We start from the raw sequence: 16560 nt of genomic DNA, 5'->3' as shown, positions 1-16560 counted from the left end.
CTAATTATAAAGTATAATTATTTGTATACTGGGGGGAGGTGGTCTGTAGGCCTATGAGACAGCGAGCTCCAGAGGATAAGGACCACATTGTATTCCTAGTGGGTAGGACAGCACTGAATAAATAGGAGGCACTCGATAAATACTTTTGATTAGTTATCAATATGGGGCACAGAACATGGCCAACCTAGGGTGGCATATTAAAATCACCTGTAGGACTTTTTCAAACTGCATTCCTCCCATAACAAAAATCACTTCTGGAGCAAACTACCATTACTATTTGGGAGGCTGTCATATCCCTAAAGGAAGATGCTGCAACAAAGGGCTGACAACCACTAGATCAGATAGTCTCTTTCCAGCCCAAAGATGTTATAATACTCTGTGAATATAAATGATAGTTTTTAAAAAGCCAAGCTAATTCACTTTGGTTTTGGTTAAAACCAAATCTGAGAGAGTTGAAAAGTTATCCTGCTGCTTCTCTGCCTTACTGTCTTTTTCAACTCCATCCTGCTTTTTATACCATGATGAACTTTGACCTAAAACACCAAGAAAAGTCCTTGTTTTCACTCAAGGCTAATAGTCAGTCTGTCTGAATAACATTTTTTCTAGAAGTAGTGGTAATAATTAGAGGCCCTGCCCTCTTCGAGCTGAATGTAACAAATGACCCTCAGTCCCCATGCCTCTACTCGGTGGACATGGCTCTCATGCCCAACAAGCATGAAAAGAGAAGCCTCAGAGCATCGCCTGGCAGGGCCAAGCACTTGGATGAGGACTAAAAGACCTACTCCTCAGGACCACAAGACAGGTGATCCACCGGTGAATAACCAGTGGATGTATTTTAACACAGAATAAATTGTTTAAGAAGGAAACACACTCTAAGAGTAGTGTGTTCATAGCAGGAAAGCTGTGCATAAGATATACTGACACTATAATAAAGCAATCAAGGAAGTGACTTTTGGGGAGGGGACAGGAGAGTAGAGAGAGAGTCAGAAGGAGAGACTTTATATTACCTGCAGTAAAGCCCAGTGACAAAAGAACCAAGACACTGGGTGGAGGGGGTAAGGAGGGGCATGGAAGGGAAAGTAGAAGCCTAAGCTACATCTCAGCAGATAAGGGCTGTGCAAACACTGACTACTGCCCTAAACCCAGAAAGACCTGGGCACACAATGGAAGGGTGATCCGGCTCAGTGATGGCTTTTCAGTCACCAGTGTGAATACAAACACACAGAGCAATCACCTTCAAGTGTCATCTTCAAGTACAGTAATAAGATGTTAACCAGCTGAATAACTGAATATGTAACAAATATGATCTAGAATTCTTTCAGCTTAAGCAGGTCCTTCTACTTGAGAACCTTAATCTTCTGGAAGTAAGTTCTCAGGCCTGTCAGAAGAACACTTTGAAGAGGCTCAAGTCTTTAGTATCCATCCCAGTATGGGACAATGTTAGCATGAATTAATGAAAATTATCTTCCTTCTGTAATAGCGCAATCTCTTGTGCACCAAGGATACATAAATGGACAACTTGGCTGGTCAATTTAAATTTCACCACATTACTCTTTCCTTGCCTCCTTCTGGGAAAGGTGTCAGTGAAGCATGACACTGCCAAAAGATGGACAAGCAAGACAAAAATAATAAGCATTATACAAACCAGATCATCAAAGCATGGAAACAGTCAAAGGCACTGAATCTTCTGTTTCTGCATAATCTGGAGACTGAAGGAAAACCATTCCACAGACCAAAATAAATAGTTCAACATGTCTAATTTTATCTTTCTCTATGAGGTCCTTTCTTTTCAGTCAATACATAGCTAGGGTTACTTAACTGGTCAGATTTCTTCTTAGCCACATACACACTTTTGAGGCCTTATAAAGAAAAAGAGACGTCATCCCACAAGCCCCTTCTTCACTCCCAACTATGTAGATATTCACGCTCAGAGGCACATGTCACCCGCTCGCTCTCACCTATTGCTTGGAAGTGAATCTGAGACTGCTGGGCTGCTGTGTTGAGAGGATCCAGCCCGGGTATTCACCTACAAGTAAAGAAAGGATCTTGATCAGTCTGTGTTCTGAGGACACAGTTCTAATTAACCTGTAATTTGCCACAAATTTCTGGTTTCACTATGAAGGTTAATTAGCTTTTTACTAGACAGACCCATGGTTGGAGTCTATTCAGTATATAGGTTATAAAAACTGTACAACCTGTATATTACATAATACTTTGTTCCTGTCATTATTCAAATACTTAAATAGTGCTGAAAAGGGGAGAGATAAACTGGGGACATTTTCAATTCACTGTCTAGAACTGAATTCAACTCTAGTGAAAAAATTCAGTTCACTGTTTCTTTTTGTTTTATATAAAAAACAGTATGTTCAAAAAAGTATATTAAGAATACATCCAAGGGTTAGTAGTGAAACTCACGATATCATACCCCTTCAGCTTTAAAACCAGGCAGAACATTGCAGAATGTTTCTTATTCACTGAAAAATGAGGCCCAAGTAATTAATTATAAAACACTTGAGTCTAATACAATAGCCAGTTTTTCTTTTAAATGTAAAGCCTTAAGCAGAAATCCAGAATTCAAAATATGCAGAACAATGAAAGGACATTAAATAGATATATGTTTCTAGCATAAACATGTCAAAAGAAGAGGGGGGTATTCTGTATGCAATATGCTTATGTGCTTAATTAATCACTGAAATGAAGTCTATATTTTCACTCAAGTAAATCTTTGTGGAGACCAGTACCCAGGATCATCCTGAAGAAACAGACCAACAAAAGAATTCCAAATAATAATAATTTTTTTTAAATACGGCATCAAAACCCCAATATGTACACATATTGAACAAATACTAATGAATCCCCCTCCACATCCCATTAAAAAAAAAAAAAAAAGGAACGCTTGTCAGAGCTTGAGAAAGTGCAGTTTTATTTGACATTTCAATAAGTGGAACACAGCATTACAAATCCATCTAACTTTACTGAAACAATTATTGAAATTCGTACCTTCAGGCCATGTATGTTCCGTTCCCCAGGAGGCTTGCAGGCTGAAACAGTAATTGACTAAATTGTAGAACACATCAGGGCCATTTACAAATTTGCTCAAAATGAATCGTTTAAAAAGAAATGAGGGTGACACCAAAATTAGCAGAGAGAAATGATTGAAAAGTGGCTCCCAAGACCCAAAGTGGGAATTATGAACCAGGGTTTTTAACTTGCAGGAGTGAGCATTTATAAATGCAAAGAGCTTTCTGACACCACCTCATATAAATTCCAATTTCTGCTTAAAACATATAAAAATCAAGTTAACTGAGCTAAAATGATTAGATTCCTTTCATAATTCAAATTTCTGCCATCATCTTTCCTCACTCTATTACATTGTATATCTGTTATCACTTAAGACTACAATGAAAATAGCTGGGGTTTTTGGAGGGGAGTGGAAGGAGGTTCTTTTAATGCCAAAACAATTGCTAGAGATTCTAAGATGAAATATTTAAGTTTGAACATCAGTTTGCAAAGCAGTAAGCAGTCAAATTTGTTAGAATACAGATATACCACTAATTTCATGACATTTCTTGCAAATCTTGACATTTGCTAACATTTAAGTCTAAACATAAAGCAGTAACAGCGAAAATAATATTAATTTCCTGACACCATCTTGAGTTACAGGTTAGTACTTTTCCAATTCAGCAAATGCTTCTTCATCAAATGTTAAAAAAAATAAAGTGCTTCCTGCCCATGTTATAGGCTGCTTCCATCTGAAAACTACAGTGTCCTACATATTATATGTTAAGGGGCTGTCAATTTTGATTGATTGTTGGGGAAAGGATGAATTTGATTTTTTTTTTTTTTTGCTCCTTTCTCAGACGTACATGTATTTTCCTCTGTTTCTGACAAGAAATCGAGCTGTTTAATAAGAAGATGTGGCTAATAATTACAAAGCACATCAGTTGCTTTAGGTTTGTGTATTTCAAATATATTCAAAGTCATTATTTTCCTTAAAAAAAAATCTAAACCTCAATAAAGGATTTTTGTTTTTCTAAAATACATTAAAATTAAGACTCCAAATCCTCTTTCCTAAAGATGGAAATTAACTTTTTGAACAAAACAACAGTCACATACATCTGATGCTTGGTCCTTTAGGGACCATTAATACTTCCTAAGACAACACTTCAGAGCATTTCCTCTGAAGTAGCCAGTGCATTATAAACTTCATTTAGTAAGAAAGTGGCTAACTAAGGAATTAGAGACAGGCATCAACTCTTATCTCCTACCTTAACATCTGCCTCGTTCCTCAACTGGCTTCTTAAATCTTTATGACTGAAAATCTAAACAGTACTCAAGGGACTTCCCTGGTGGCGCAGTGGTTAAGAATCCACCTGCCAATGCAGGAGACACGGGTTCAAGCCCTAATCCTGGAAAATCCCAAATGCCGCAGAGCAGCTGAGCCCGGGTGCCACAACTACTGAGCCTGCACTCTAGAGCCCGCGTGCCACAACTACTGAAGCCCACGTGCCTAGAGGCTGTGCTCTGCAACAAGAGAAGACATCGCAATGAGAAGGCAGCGCACTGCAACGAAGAGTAGCCCCCACTCACCACAAGAGAAAGCCCGCGTGCGGCAACGAAGACCCAATGCAGCCAAAAATTAATTAATTAAAAAATAAAATAAAAAGTAAACAGTATTCAAAAAAACCCAGTAGCCTCATATTTCCTAAAGTTGTGGAGTCAGAAGTTACTGTAAAGCTAGTGAATTTTCATACTTATTAAGAGTTAACATATAACTACAAAGAGAATTAGCCCTGAGCTGGGAGCTACTATCCAATGCAATTGTGCCACTTGGAATGAGAAGACCTGATGTTAGAAGAGAATTGTTTTCTCCTGTCCTCTGATTTGCTCAGTCTAGAGATTCTTTTTCACATGGGGCCTGACCACAGAATCTAAGAATCTAAGGTCTGAGAGCCTCTAACCAACTCAGTAGACCCAGGCAATATACCCAATGTCTATACTCTAACTGTAAAAATCTGTATAACCTCTAAATTTACATAAATCTTACATTAAATTTTATATATAGTTAGAGATTTATGTAAACTTATATGAAAAATAAAATTGCATAAAATCTATACTTTGTGTAGATAAATAAGCAAAAAGCAAAAAACTGTAGAAAACTAAAGACATAGAACAGTATGCACAAAACCACACAGATAGGGAGACTGAGTCTCATATTTTAAAAAATTTAAAGTTGGCGTGGAACAACCGTATTTAATAATTTATTGGAGACTAATAGGTTCTGTCCTAGGACTACATGTGACACTCAAATGTCACATATTTTCTTTGAGAATCTCCTCCCTACAATATACTCTTCTCCACACTCCTACCAAGCCCTCCAAACTACCCCCATGCACACTCTACTAATATTTTAACCTACATAAGAGCATATAGCCCTTCTACTCTAAGCAAATTAAACTTAAACAAAATTCTTATTCAAAGGGTATATTAACCACTTAAAAATTGTGACTCTGAAGTTACTTAACATCTCTGAACCTTAATATTCTCAAGTATAAAATGGAAGCAATAATAATAGGCATGACTGTTGGGAGAACTAGAAATGGTGACACACAAAGCAATATTAGTGTCTGAACAGAGAAGATGGCTAAAAATGGCTGTTATTATCATGGGAGGGGCACAATGATATGGACAGGGACACTGACAGGGGCTGTTCACAAGATAAAAGAAAACAAACAGAACTTAGAAAGATTCTGGATGAAGAGAAGTAAATACTTTTTGGAAAAAATGAAGGCCCTCAGCATTAGAATTATAATTCTCCAGGATACTTTCTGGGGTTTGCTACAAAAGAGCTATAAAGTCATCCAGTAGGAAAGCAATGAATGGAAATTTTCAGCTGGTAAAAAAAATACTCCTTGTGGAGAAACAATTTTGAAACTTGCCCAAATTCTCTGGTTATTGAAAATATTAAGAAATAATCTGCACCCTGTTCTTGGCTTAATACACAGAAATGGCAACATTTTCTTTTTTTTTTGCGGTACGCGGGCCTCTCACTGTTGTGGCCTCTCCCGTTGCAGAGCACAGGCTCCGGACGCGCAGGCTCAGCGGCCATGGCTCACGGGCCTAGCCGCTCCGCGGCATGTGGGATCCTCCCGCACTGGGGCACGAACCCATGTCCCCTGCATCGGCAGGCGGACTCTCGACCACTGCGCCACCAGGGAAGCCCTCTTCTTTTAGTTTTTAGTCTTCAGGTGCAACAGAACTGAAATAATCATAATCTTGTTTCAGACACGCTATCAACGGCCCAATTTTACTTACTTACTTAGGTCTTTAATAAGTTATTATTAATAATGTACTAAATACTCCTAATCCCACTGCCCATGTTAATGCTAGAAGAACAGCATTACTCTTGAACCCAGATCTTTTCATGCGCTGGAGACTATCAGTGCAAAGAGGAGTCTACTGGTTAATTGAGCTATTCAAACTTCAGAGAGTTACAGGTAATGAAAGTCTAGAATGCTTAATTGGAAAACCCATACCATGATTATTGGTACAGTATCAGTTAATGAAGGTAAGTTTAACTTTTAATTATTTCAATTAAGCTATTTCTAGAAGACTTACTTAGAGAATTTTCTTATCTGTTCCATCAGTTAGAAAACATAGATTTCCAAGTGGGGCAATGTATAATGGGTGAAAGACTTAATGGTTTATATAATTAAACTGTTCTTTTTCACCATTATTCAAATTTTCAGGGAACATTTATATAGAGCTGAGCAATCATATCTGATACAAGGCTAGTACTATCAAACCTAAAGGGAAAAACAAATGATTTAACCGGGTGATTCACCAAGGGTCACTCTCATTAGCTCATATTTTTGGAAACTTAACAATCAAATTCCTATTTATGAGGATTTTCAATTATTTAGAAAATGTCTCCCCCCAAAATCAAGCACTAAGCATTCCACCAAAATATCGCTCCTAAAACCCCCCAGTAAATCTTGGTTTCTGCACTAGCTGAAAGCTTTCTACTCAATAGCAGCTCTGGCTACCATCATGAGCCACAATTTATAAATATCCAAAATTAAAGTCATTCATTTGCCTTGGTTTAGAAACCATGTGGACCCCCAAAGAGTTCTTTAAGCGAATGTAAGTATGTTCTTCAAAAACGAAAACCAATCTAGTTAGTTAAATTTACTCTAGTAAATTAGATATTCTATCTGCCATAACTATAATACAGCCTGCAATCCCCACGATAATGAATACTTCTTTTGTTTTTTCAAATTAAGAGCTAAACATCATGTTATGTGCATTTAAACCTTTGGAAAACATAACTGTTGATGAAACAGTTTACTGAAATAATCATTGTTGATTAGAATTTGTTCAACATTACCTCTTGGAAATATCTGCAGAGGCTCTATTAACTGTCCATTTACTTGCTGTTCCATTACTGTGGAATAATACTGCAAAGAGATTATAGAAAGAGGTTACTCAGTAATGTAAGAATACTGGAACAGACACTTATGGGTTGTTTAATTCATAGTACTTTTGTAAACTACTGGTATATACATATCAGCCTGGATAACTCTTTTTCCCTATTTGCACATCAATATGACTACAGTGAATACTCAGGACTAAAAGTCCAGTATAGTGTTATCCTCCATATTATCATTTATCTTTAAGAGTAAAAAATGTTGATTAAGATTTTACGTTAGTATCTGATCTCTAGAAATGTTCTGAAAATGACATATACTAAAAATGACACAAGAACTTCCCTGGCAGTCCAATGGTTAAGACTTCGCCTTTCAATGCAGGGTGTGCAGGTTCGATCCCTGGTTGGGGAGCTAAGATCCCACATGCCTCATGGCCAAAAGACCAAAACATAAAACAAAAACGGTGAGGAAAAAAAAAAAAAAAAAACGGTCCATGATTAAAAAAAAAAAAAAGAATCTTATAAAAAATAATTTTTAAATAAATTAAAATGACACAAAAAGCATTTTAGTAGAAATTTCTCAAATTGCCTTTTGTTCTTTTTCCCTGGATTTTACAAAGCAAAATGGAGACACCTCACATTTAGCTTGGACCTATACACCAGTCAGTTAATCAAACATTATTCATATTTGTGTATAAAATGTACAGATAATGGAAATCAAAATCACAGAGACTGTGGAACAAGGAAACAAGATATGATCCATCCAAAGATGACAGGATTAATATGATAAAAAGATAGCCCAGTTTCAAGCAAACATACCTTTCACGTTTTAGTCTTCTAAATACTTTAGTATAGATCAAATTTCACTTTAAAAATCTGGGCATGAAAAATCAAGTTCCAAGTTCAAAAAGCTTTCATACTCCATCATAAACAAGTTCATTCAGTAGGCTGTATTACGGTCTATCCCCATTTTCTTTAATATCCTAATTGGTGAGTATATGTCCACCTAACTTGCATGTGGCTTCTGTGCCCTAACTTTTTTTTTTTTTTTTTTGGCTGCACCACTTGGCATGCGGGATCTTAGCTCCCTGACCAGGGATTGAACCCGCGCCCCCTGCATTGGAAGCACGGAGTCTTAACCACTGGACAGTCAGGGAAGTCCTTGCCCTAACTTTTTTTTAACACTTGACAACAGTGATGTTCTTGGAAAATATCAACGATGAAAACAACTAATTTTGTGTTGTGAGGGGCTGTCACAGAGCAGAATTCCCCTTTAATACTTGTTGTTTCTATATTAAAAAACATAAGCACATTTTCTACTTAACTATCATATTTTCAGAAAATTCCTCCTTGATAATCATTATTTGCTGACATTCTTCAAAAGTTTCTTTCTAAAAAATATGTACATATATCTTTCTATTGCTTTTATGTAATAATTAAAATGATTACAAGATCAAGTTTATTTTTCCCTTATAAATAAAGGGGAGTTATAAAATTCTACATCATCTTTAGAATCACAAGTTAACAAGTCTAAGGCTCTTCGCCCTAAAAACGAAGTGAAAGTGTATTTTTGATGGCTACGGACTGATATAAGTATACCCTGCCTTCTGAGGACATTCAAACTGTATAGGAAACTGATCCTCTCCTTCTATAGACGTAAAAACTTATACACATAAAGCATAAATATGTGTGATATGCTCTCTGGAATACATACTAAGGCAAATGTCTTTCAGGAAACTATATTCCTTAAAATCACAGAAATATAGTGCTCGCCATTACTCAAGCAGTGATGACAAGTAAATGAAATATCAATCATGTAGGCTGTCAACCTTTTGGGACAGCAATAACTGTTAACAAGTAGTCTGGAAAAATTGTCCGAAAATGACTTGTCCTCAGCACACAAGTATTTGAGGTTTCATGGAAAATTAAGATGCCAGTGGCTATTTGGAACATTGCTCAGGTATTCTTTTTAATGGGAAATTTGCCGGTTATTGATCCACAGCATGTACCCTCTTGCTTCTGGAAGGCTGCAAGCAACTTTCCAATCAGTGGCTGTCAAAAAAATTACTGCCTTTTTATACTGATACAAGATAACAGCAGTGGTGGTGTTCTCCTATAGTTAATGCTTTTCTTTAATTACCTGCTATGTACAATAGGTTAGTAACTTCAGTTACTACTTTACCACAATCCTAGAAATCAAAACAAATAAAATATCCTTATGCTTTATCTAACAAATTATTTACAGAGTTGTGTGAAACTGGAGCTTGGGGTCAAGTTTGAAAACAAATAACCTCAAATGTAAAGGGTCAGAACAGGTGCAAGGCATCTTTTTCCTACTATAAAACCTTGCATGCATGAAATTGACCTGTTTTCCAACTTTATTTATTTACCTCACAAAATATATAAATAAAAACGGTTTCCCTTTCATTTCAAACCAACTGGGAAACTATATATTTATAATCATTGGAGGAACTTTTTAGCAATCTAAAAACATCTCTTTGTACAGTAATTAACACAGCCACAGTAATGATATTAAGTATGCCACTTGACAGTTTCTCCAAAGCAAGTAGCTAGGATTTGTTTTTTGTTTTGTACAATTCTTCCAAATCCTAGAAACATTTTCTTCTGCTAAAATACTTGGTTTGATCTGTGTTTGTATTAACAGAGAATTTTGTGTTTCACACACCAAAGTAATTCACCATCAAGGACAAACTATAAAGGGTGGTAATTAAACCCATGGCATGGGCCCACTCTAGGCAACCGACCTCTCAGGAGCGGGCCTGGTGAGGGTCGGGGGGCCATCAAGGAGGCACTGGGCCTACGAGCTCAGGCCACTGCTCACAAGGCATTCCCTAAGAAACAAGAATAAAACGTGGACCATGTGCAGTACCTCCTGGCACAGAGCAGTCCTGATGAGCCACAAGGCCTGTGCTGCCCAGTGAGATGAGCAAGGCACTTAGAGGAGTTACAGGCTCAAACCCTGGGGTCTCAGTACTGGCCACTTCTAGCTGATGATCTCAGTGAAGAAATGCTCACCTCACCTCAGTTTACTCAGCTGTAAAATGAAGGTGGTATGTACCCACAGGATTACTGTGAAACTCACATGAGAAAACATGAGAACACTTAATAAGCTGCAAAGCAAGTTCTTTTTGGATCTTCATTCTCTCAGGGTTTTATATATTCTCCCTTTAAGGGGATCTTTCCAATTTTGCTCTAAATACTGATAAAATAAGCAATAATGCCAAAGACAAGGCTTCCACTAGATAAAAACAAAATGAAAAGACAACCAACCAAACCAAACCAAAATCTAAATCTTTTACGCCAATATACTTAATATGGCTTGGACAGAAAAGTAACAAAGTGACCATGATAACATTAATGGAGCCATAATTTGACATTATCCAAAAAGCTTCTTAGCTTAATCTCTATAATCCTATCCTGGCTTTCATTACCCCTAATACAAAGTCCTGCACATAGTAGGTGTTTGACAAATATTTACTGATTGAAATGGAGTCCAATCCCGATTCTGCCACTTATTAACCTGTATAATCTTCAGGAAGTCATTTAACCTCACTGAACCTGAGTTTCCTCTGAATGAGGGTAAAGATACCAACTCTATTACATAGGGTTACTGTGAAGCTCAAAATTAAACTGCAGCAATAGAATTAGTGAAGGCATTTGTAAATTGTAATGATTAGTAGTCGAGGAATTTAAAAGTGAACTTCCTAGTAGTGAAACAATATTAAGCACAGCACTTTGAGTAGAAGTGTTACGGAATTTAAAAACACAAAAATGGTTATGTATGACAAGTACAAACCGAACACGTTTGCACTCAAACTGAACACGTCAGCAGCAGTTATAAAACATATTTTCTCTGGTATCCCTTGTAGAATCCATTACATGCAGTAATTGCAGCAATAATCAATAAGCTAACTGAGTAAAAGATTAATCAGTTTTGTGATTGCTAATGGAATCTCCAGTACCGGACTCAGATTAGTTTCAGAGTCCCTCTGAGATGTTCTTCAAAATCCTTAAACAATTTTAATAAGGATGTGACAAAGTCTAGCATAGTTATCCAAATAACTAATTAATTTAAAACAGAGGGCCAGATTGAACAAGGGGATAGCAAGTACAATTTTTGGCTTTGTTCTGTTTGCGAGTTTATCATACAGTGTTCCTATTTGTTATGACCCTAATTCTAATTCTAACAGCACAACTCAATCAATAATTACATTTTTTTCTTCACGGAAATCTGCCATATAAAAACTTGAATTCCAAAACAGCACAGTAAACTTTACAAGGCACAAGTTCTCTACTGAAAGGAGAGAGAACAGTGAGAGAGAGATACACAGAAACAACTATCACTTGTTGAATACCTACTGTGTGTTAGGCTCAACACTGAAACCGAGCCCCTTAAACCCCCTGCCAAGTTTATGATTAACGTCTCCATCCAAAATTTTATTCCCTTTCTTGTCCCGCCCCCATTCCCCTCAGGATTGAGGAGTATCAAAGAAAAGGGGGGACTGAAACCAAGCAGGACCCTTCGGGGCCCTCCTAGGTACAAAAAAGCCCCTCCACATCGCCCGTTTCTTGTTTGTAGAAAAAGGCTTTAGTCTCCTCGGCTTCCCTGAGTTCCAAAGAGCAGACTCAAGCAGTTAACTATTAGGACTACAGAGTCACAGGCCTCCTAGTGCCTCCTCAGGGGATACAGATAACAATCTGATGCATATCTTTGAGTTGTTCTATAGAAACTAAGATTCCCACCCAGGTGGAGGGAGGATGGTGACTACATGCTGACCACAAGCACTAGACCCCAGACTGGTCGGAACCAGAAGGTTGTGATTCCTTAAACATCACCCTGTTACCTCACCACCAACAAATCAGAAGAAGGTCCACGGGCTGATCAGCTTCCTACGACCCTCTCCCCTCACACTGTCTTTAAAAACCTTTGCCTGAAAGCTATGGAGGAGTTCGGGTCTTTGGAGCATGAGCTGCCCATTCTCCTGGCTTTGCTCCCTGCAAATAAACCCTCACTTTGCTGCAAACCCCGCTGTCAGAGTTTGGCTTTCTGCACCTCAGGCACAAGAGCCCTTGCTCAGTATCAATACTAGATATTTACATTTATTCATCTAGTTTCTCACAACCCTATCCTATTCTGGGAGTATCATCACCCCTGTTTCACAGATGTAGCAAACGGTTTATCAGTCAACCAAGAAAAAAACTTCTTTCATTCTAGTCCATGCACTCAGAACATAAAATGTTTGCTATTTGAGAGTCAAAAGTTAAGTTATCTCCTGTTTCTCGTACCTCAAAACCTTTAACTAAAGCAGGCTACTGGGTGGACTGCCGAGCTGGTGGAAAGCTCCTTCATTCACATCCTGTGTGGGCTAGGCCATGTCACCTGATCTTTCAGAGACTGGGGAAGGCAGCGTGGTGTGATGCAGACACCTGTGCTGGCCGGTGACTTCGCCCTCTTTCTTCAGCAACTCCCCCCGCCTGTCCACATTTTCCTCCTACCTCTCTTACCACTCTACTCAGCTTCCGGTAAGTGATTCTCTCCCCATCCCTTCTTTAAATGCTCACGTTCCCCATGGTTTTTCATCAACCTTCTCTTTTTATTTTGTACTCTCCTCGAGTTAACTTCAGCCACTTCAAAGGTTTCAATTACCAGAGGAGTCACTAAGACTAATTAGGAGGTGATGAATCACAAACCTTTATTTCCAGCCCAGATTTCTCTCCTAAGATTCGGAACATACCCAACTAGTTGTCCAGAGGCCCCTCAAATTCAACAGGTCCCTACCTCTCCCACCCCTCCCTCCTGCCCTAGGCCTGTCTTCCACCACATGGGTTCACTAACCGGGTGAATGAGATCACCATGACCTAGCTTCCCAAACCAGTTATCTGGGAGTCGTCCAGACCATCTCTCTTTCCTTCCTCCCCACATCTCATCAATCACCAGTCTTATTAACTCTACATTTTCCCCACTTCTCAAATCCTCAAGCTAGGGCCCTCCATGATCTAGCCCACCTGCCTTCCCAACCTCATCTCATACCCTCCCCCCACTGTCCACGCCACACTAATCATGGGTAGCTCCTCCTGAATGCACCAGGCATCCTTTCACCTGGGCCTTTAAACACTGTTTTCTCTGCTCAAACACCCTTCCCAGTCCCCTTGTCCTCACCTACTCCACCTAGACACCACTCTCTCCAGGAAGCCTTCTCTGTCCCCAAAGCTAGATCAGGTGCTCCTTTTTTGTGCTCACAGAACACCTAATGCTTAGGCATATGACAGCATTTATCACTATGTCTGGTAGCTCTGAGTCTTTCTCATCCTCCCACACCAAACACTGTTTCCTTTTTTGTTAACTTCCCTGACTGGAGCATGAGCTCCTTGAAAAAGTGAACTATATGTTCACTGCACCTCCACCAGCTAGCATAGGGCTTGGCCAGAGAGTTGCCATCCCATAAATATTTAATGTGTGAAAAACTGGCTGTATGAATAAGTGAGCAAATCAGTGAGTGATCTCAGGTCCCAGCTCTACATAGCTATATGACCTTGAGAAAGGAATACAATTTGTTTGTGCCTCAGTATTCTCGGCTGTAAAAATGAGAAAAATAGCTGCCTTGCTCACCTCATAAAGGTGTTAGGAAGATCAAAATCACAGAAGCTGGTATATGGAAACTTTTTTATAAAGTACTTGAAAAACATCTTAAAATAGGGCACAGGGCTACGAATCTCCCACTGCCAAGCAATAGTACATAGAAGAAAAATGGCCATAACGATAGGGTGACACAGAAACCACTAAACAAGAACACTGAAATGTTTAGACCAAGTACAGAGGCAGAATTTAACTAATTGTTTATCAAGGCTGATTCAGTATCTCCTCCCCTTCCCTCAATTACTACAGTACTATAAATAATAAAATAAGTAAAAGGGTACTATAAGGAACATTGTCTGTTTCTCTTTCTGGAAGTTCATCAAGGGCATGGACCATGTCTTGTGGTCTTTTTATTATCTTTTATGGCAGAGGTATTATCTCTTATGGCAGAGGTATTAACCTGGGGTCTATATGGGCCTGAGAGATCCTTGAAATTCCTGAACTTCTAGGTAAAATGTTGCACTGTGTGAATTTCCTGGGAAAAGAATAAACAACTTTCCTCACATTTTCAAAAAGCCCTGTGTCGGGCTTCCCTGGTGGCGCAGTGGTTGGGAGTCTGCCTGCCAATGCAGGAGACATGGGTTCGTGCCCTGGTCCGGTAAAGAAAAAAAAAAAAAAAAAAAAAAAAGCCCTGTGTCCCCCAAAAGCTAAGAAACTACTGCTGTAGAATGCTTAGCACCATGCCTTACACATAATGGCTGCTCCACAATGTTTAAGGGGAAGGAGGCAAATAGGAATTAATACAGACGTGGTGACTACGTACTCTCATTGGTTATAACTTATTCAGTGGCAAGTCTTACATATCAACTCACATCAAATCAGAGTTATTTATTATTCTTCTATACATTTATAACAGAAGGGTTTCTTAAATCTCTCCTTAGCATGCTTTCTAACAGACAACATAAACAGTACAGTATGAGGAATATACTTATAAAGAATAAGCATGCTGGCTTTTCCCTACTAATGGTAAAATTTTCAAATTCTTGTTTTGTCAATATTGCAAGCATACCCTGTTATATGTAGCTCAGTCAGTAATCACAGCAATAATCAATAAACTAGCCAACTATTTGCAGTCCATAGTTAACTTATTAGTTTTCCTAGTGAAGAACCCAACAATCTTAACTCTGTCAAATGGCTACAAATTCAATTACAACACTACTCAGATGTGCGATCAGTTATACCTCCTTTCAATTACTTCTCATACTTTACATTAAGAGGCATCCCCTCTGTGATGCTGGCCTCTTAAGAAGCACACAACTGCTCCAACAGTCGAAAATAACATAGGAAGCTAATCTATTCTGAATACCAAATGAATAACTATATTTACTTACCTGGCTTCAGGTCCTCCCACTCCTCGATAACTCACTGCCCCTGCCTTGAGGTGACCACAGTGTGCACATGCTCTTCCTTAAATGACTCTAGACCAAGGGTCCACATATGGTCATGGATTGTTCGATGATGAGAAAGAAAATCACCATGAAAAGTCTTCCAGTGAAAAGGTCAGCAGGAAACAACTCTGAGGCCTCTTTTATAGGTTAATGTTACTGTACTTATGTATTTACTAGTGATTTGAAAATGAAACAGACAGTAAGTTGGCCAAGTTTGATGATAACACAATTTGTTCTGGACAGTAAAACTGTAAAGGATGTTAGGGAGCTCCAGATGGTCTTAAAAGAATGGAGGTTGGATAGCCAACAGCAGATGAAATTCAACTTGGCTAAGTTTAAGGAGACGTGCACTGGCAGACGAGTTTAAATTTGTATTCAGTGATGGGTCCAAAACTAGTAGGTTCCTCTCAGCTGAAGCTTTCATAGTCATCACCATCACCATGGTTAGCTTGAGGCATTGTCTACACTGACCTTTCACCTGATTTCTAAGTTGTAGCAATTCTGCCATAGTTCCAAAGTAGGAGAAGTTTAAATAACTTCAGGGAACCTACAACTTAAATAAAACAGGACCATCAGGTCATGCGGCCAGCAGGCCAAACGGAACATTCCCTTACAAATAAACTACTTTATTTGGCCAGTTCCAATAGTGTTCAATAAAGATTCAGCCTACTGCTCAAATGCTGTTAAAAAGTAATTGAAAACGTAGTGAGGAATGAGTAAAGAACATATATGTAACAGAGAAACATATATTAAGAGAGAAACAAATTGTTTTGAAATTTCCAATTACCTCAATTTACACCTTTTTGGACATATTATATTCCTAGGTTGATAATTTACTGAATTCCTCTAACTTTACTGTATTATAGCAAATTTATATTCATCTTTCAGGTACACGTAGAAAATACCCCTCCTGTTTCCAGTAAAACTGGCCCTAAGAGAACAGGTTCATTAGGAGCTGCCAACAAGAGCCGAACACCTTGGTTATGCCCCACAGCAATCCTACTGTAGAATCCTAGGTAGAAGCCCCTACCACAGCCACCAAGAGGCTAATTGATGTCCTACATTTTTCTGCCCCCTCATGCCAGCTG

General features: G+C 38.5%; 1 protein-coding gene across 5 annotated transcripts in view; it reads right to left on the bottom strand.

The window, feature by feature from the left end:
- The window catches only part of MAP2K5 (mitogen-activated protein kinase kinase 5), a 270206-nt gene that overhangs the window by 228822 nt on the left and 24824 nt on the right, over positions 1-16560 (bottom strand). For all 5 annotated transcript variants that reach the window (XM_024761657.1, XM_024761655.1, XM_024761656.1 and 2 more), the window contains 3 exons: positions 7388-7457; positions 3001-3041; positions 1959-2026 (listed from right to left, as the gene is read on the bottom strand). In XM_024761657.1, the coding sequence (XP_024617425.1) occupies positions 1959-2026; positions 3001-3041; positions 7388-7457 (179 nt within the window). The remainder of the gene's footprint in view (positions 1-1958; positions 2027-3000; positions 3042-7387; positions 7458-16560) is intronic.

The sequence above is a fragment of the Neophocaena asiaeorientalis genome, unplaced genomic scaffold, assembly GCF_003031525.2.
Source record: "Neophocaena asiaeorientalis asiaeorientalis breed wild unplaced genomic scaffold, Neophocaena_asiaeorientalis_V1.1 scaffold465, whole genome shotgun sequence".
In the NCBI taxonomy this organism is placed as follows: domain Eukaryota; kingdom Metazoa; phylum Chordata; class Mammalia; order Artiodactyla; family Phocoenidae; genus Neophocaena; species Neophocaena asiaeorientalis.
Note: the sequence above shows the minus strand (reverse complement) of the source record. Positions and strands in the feature narration are given on the sequence as shown.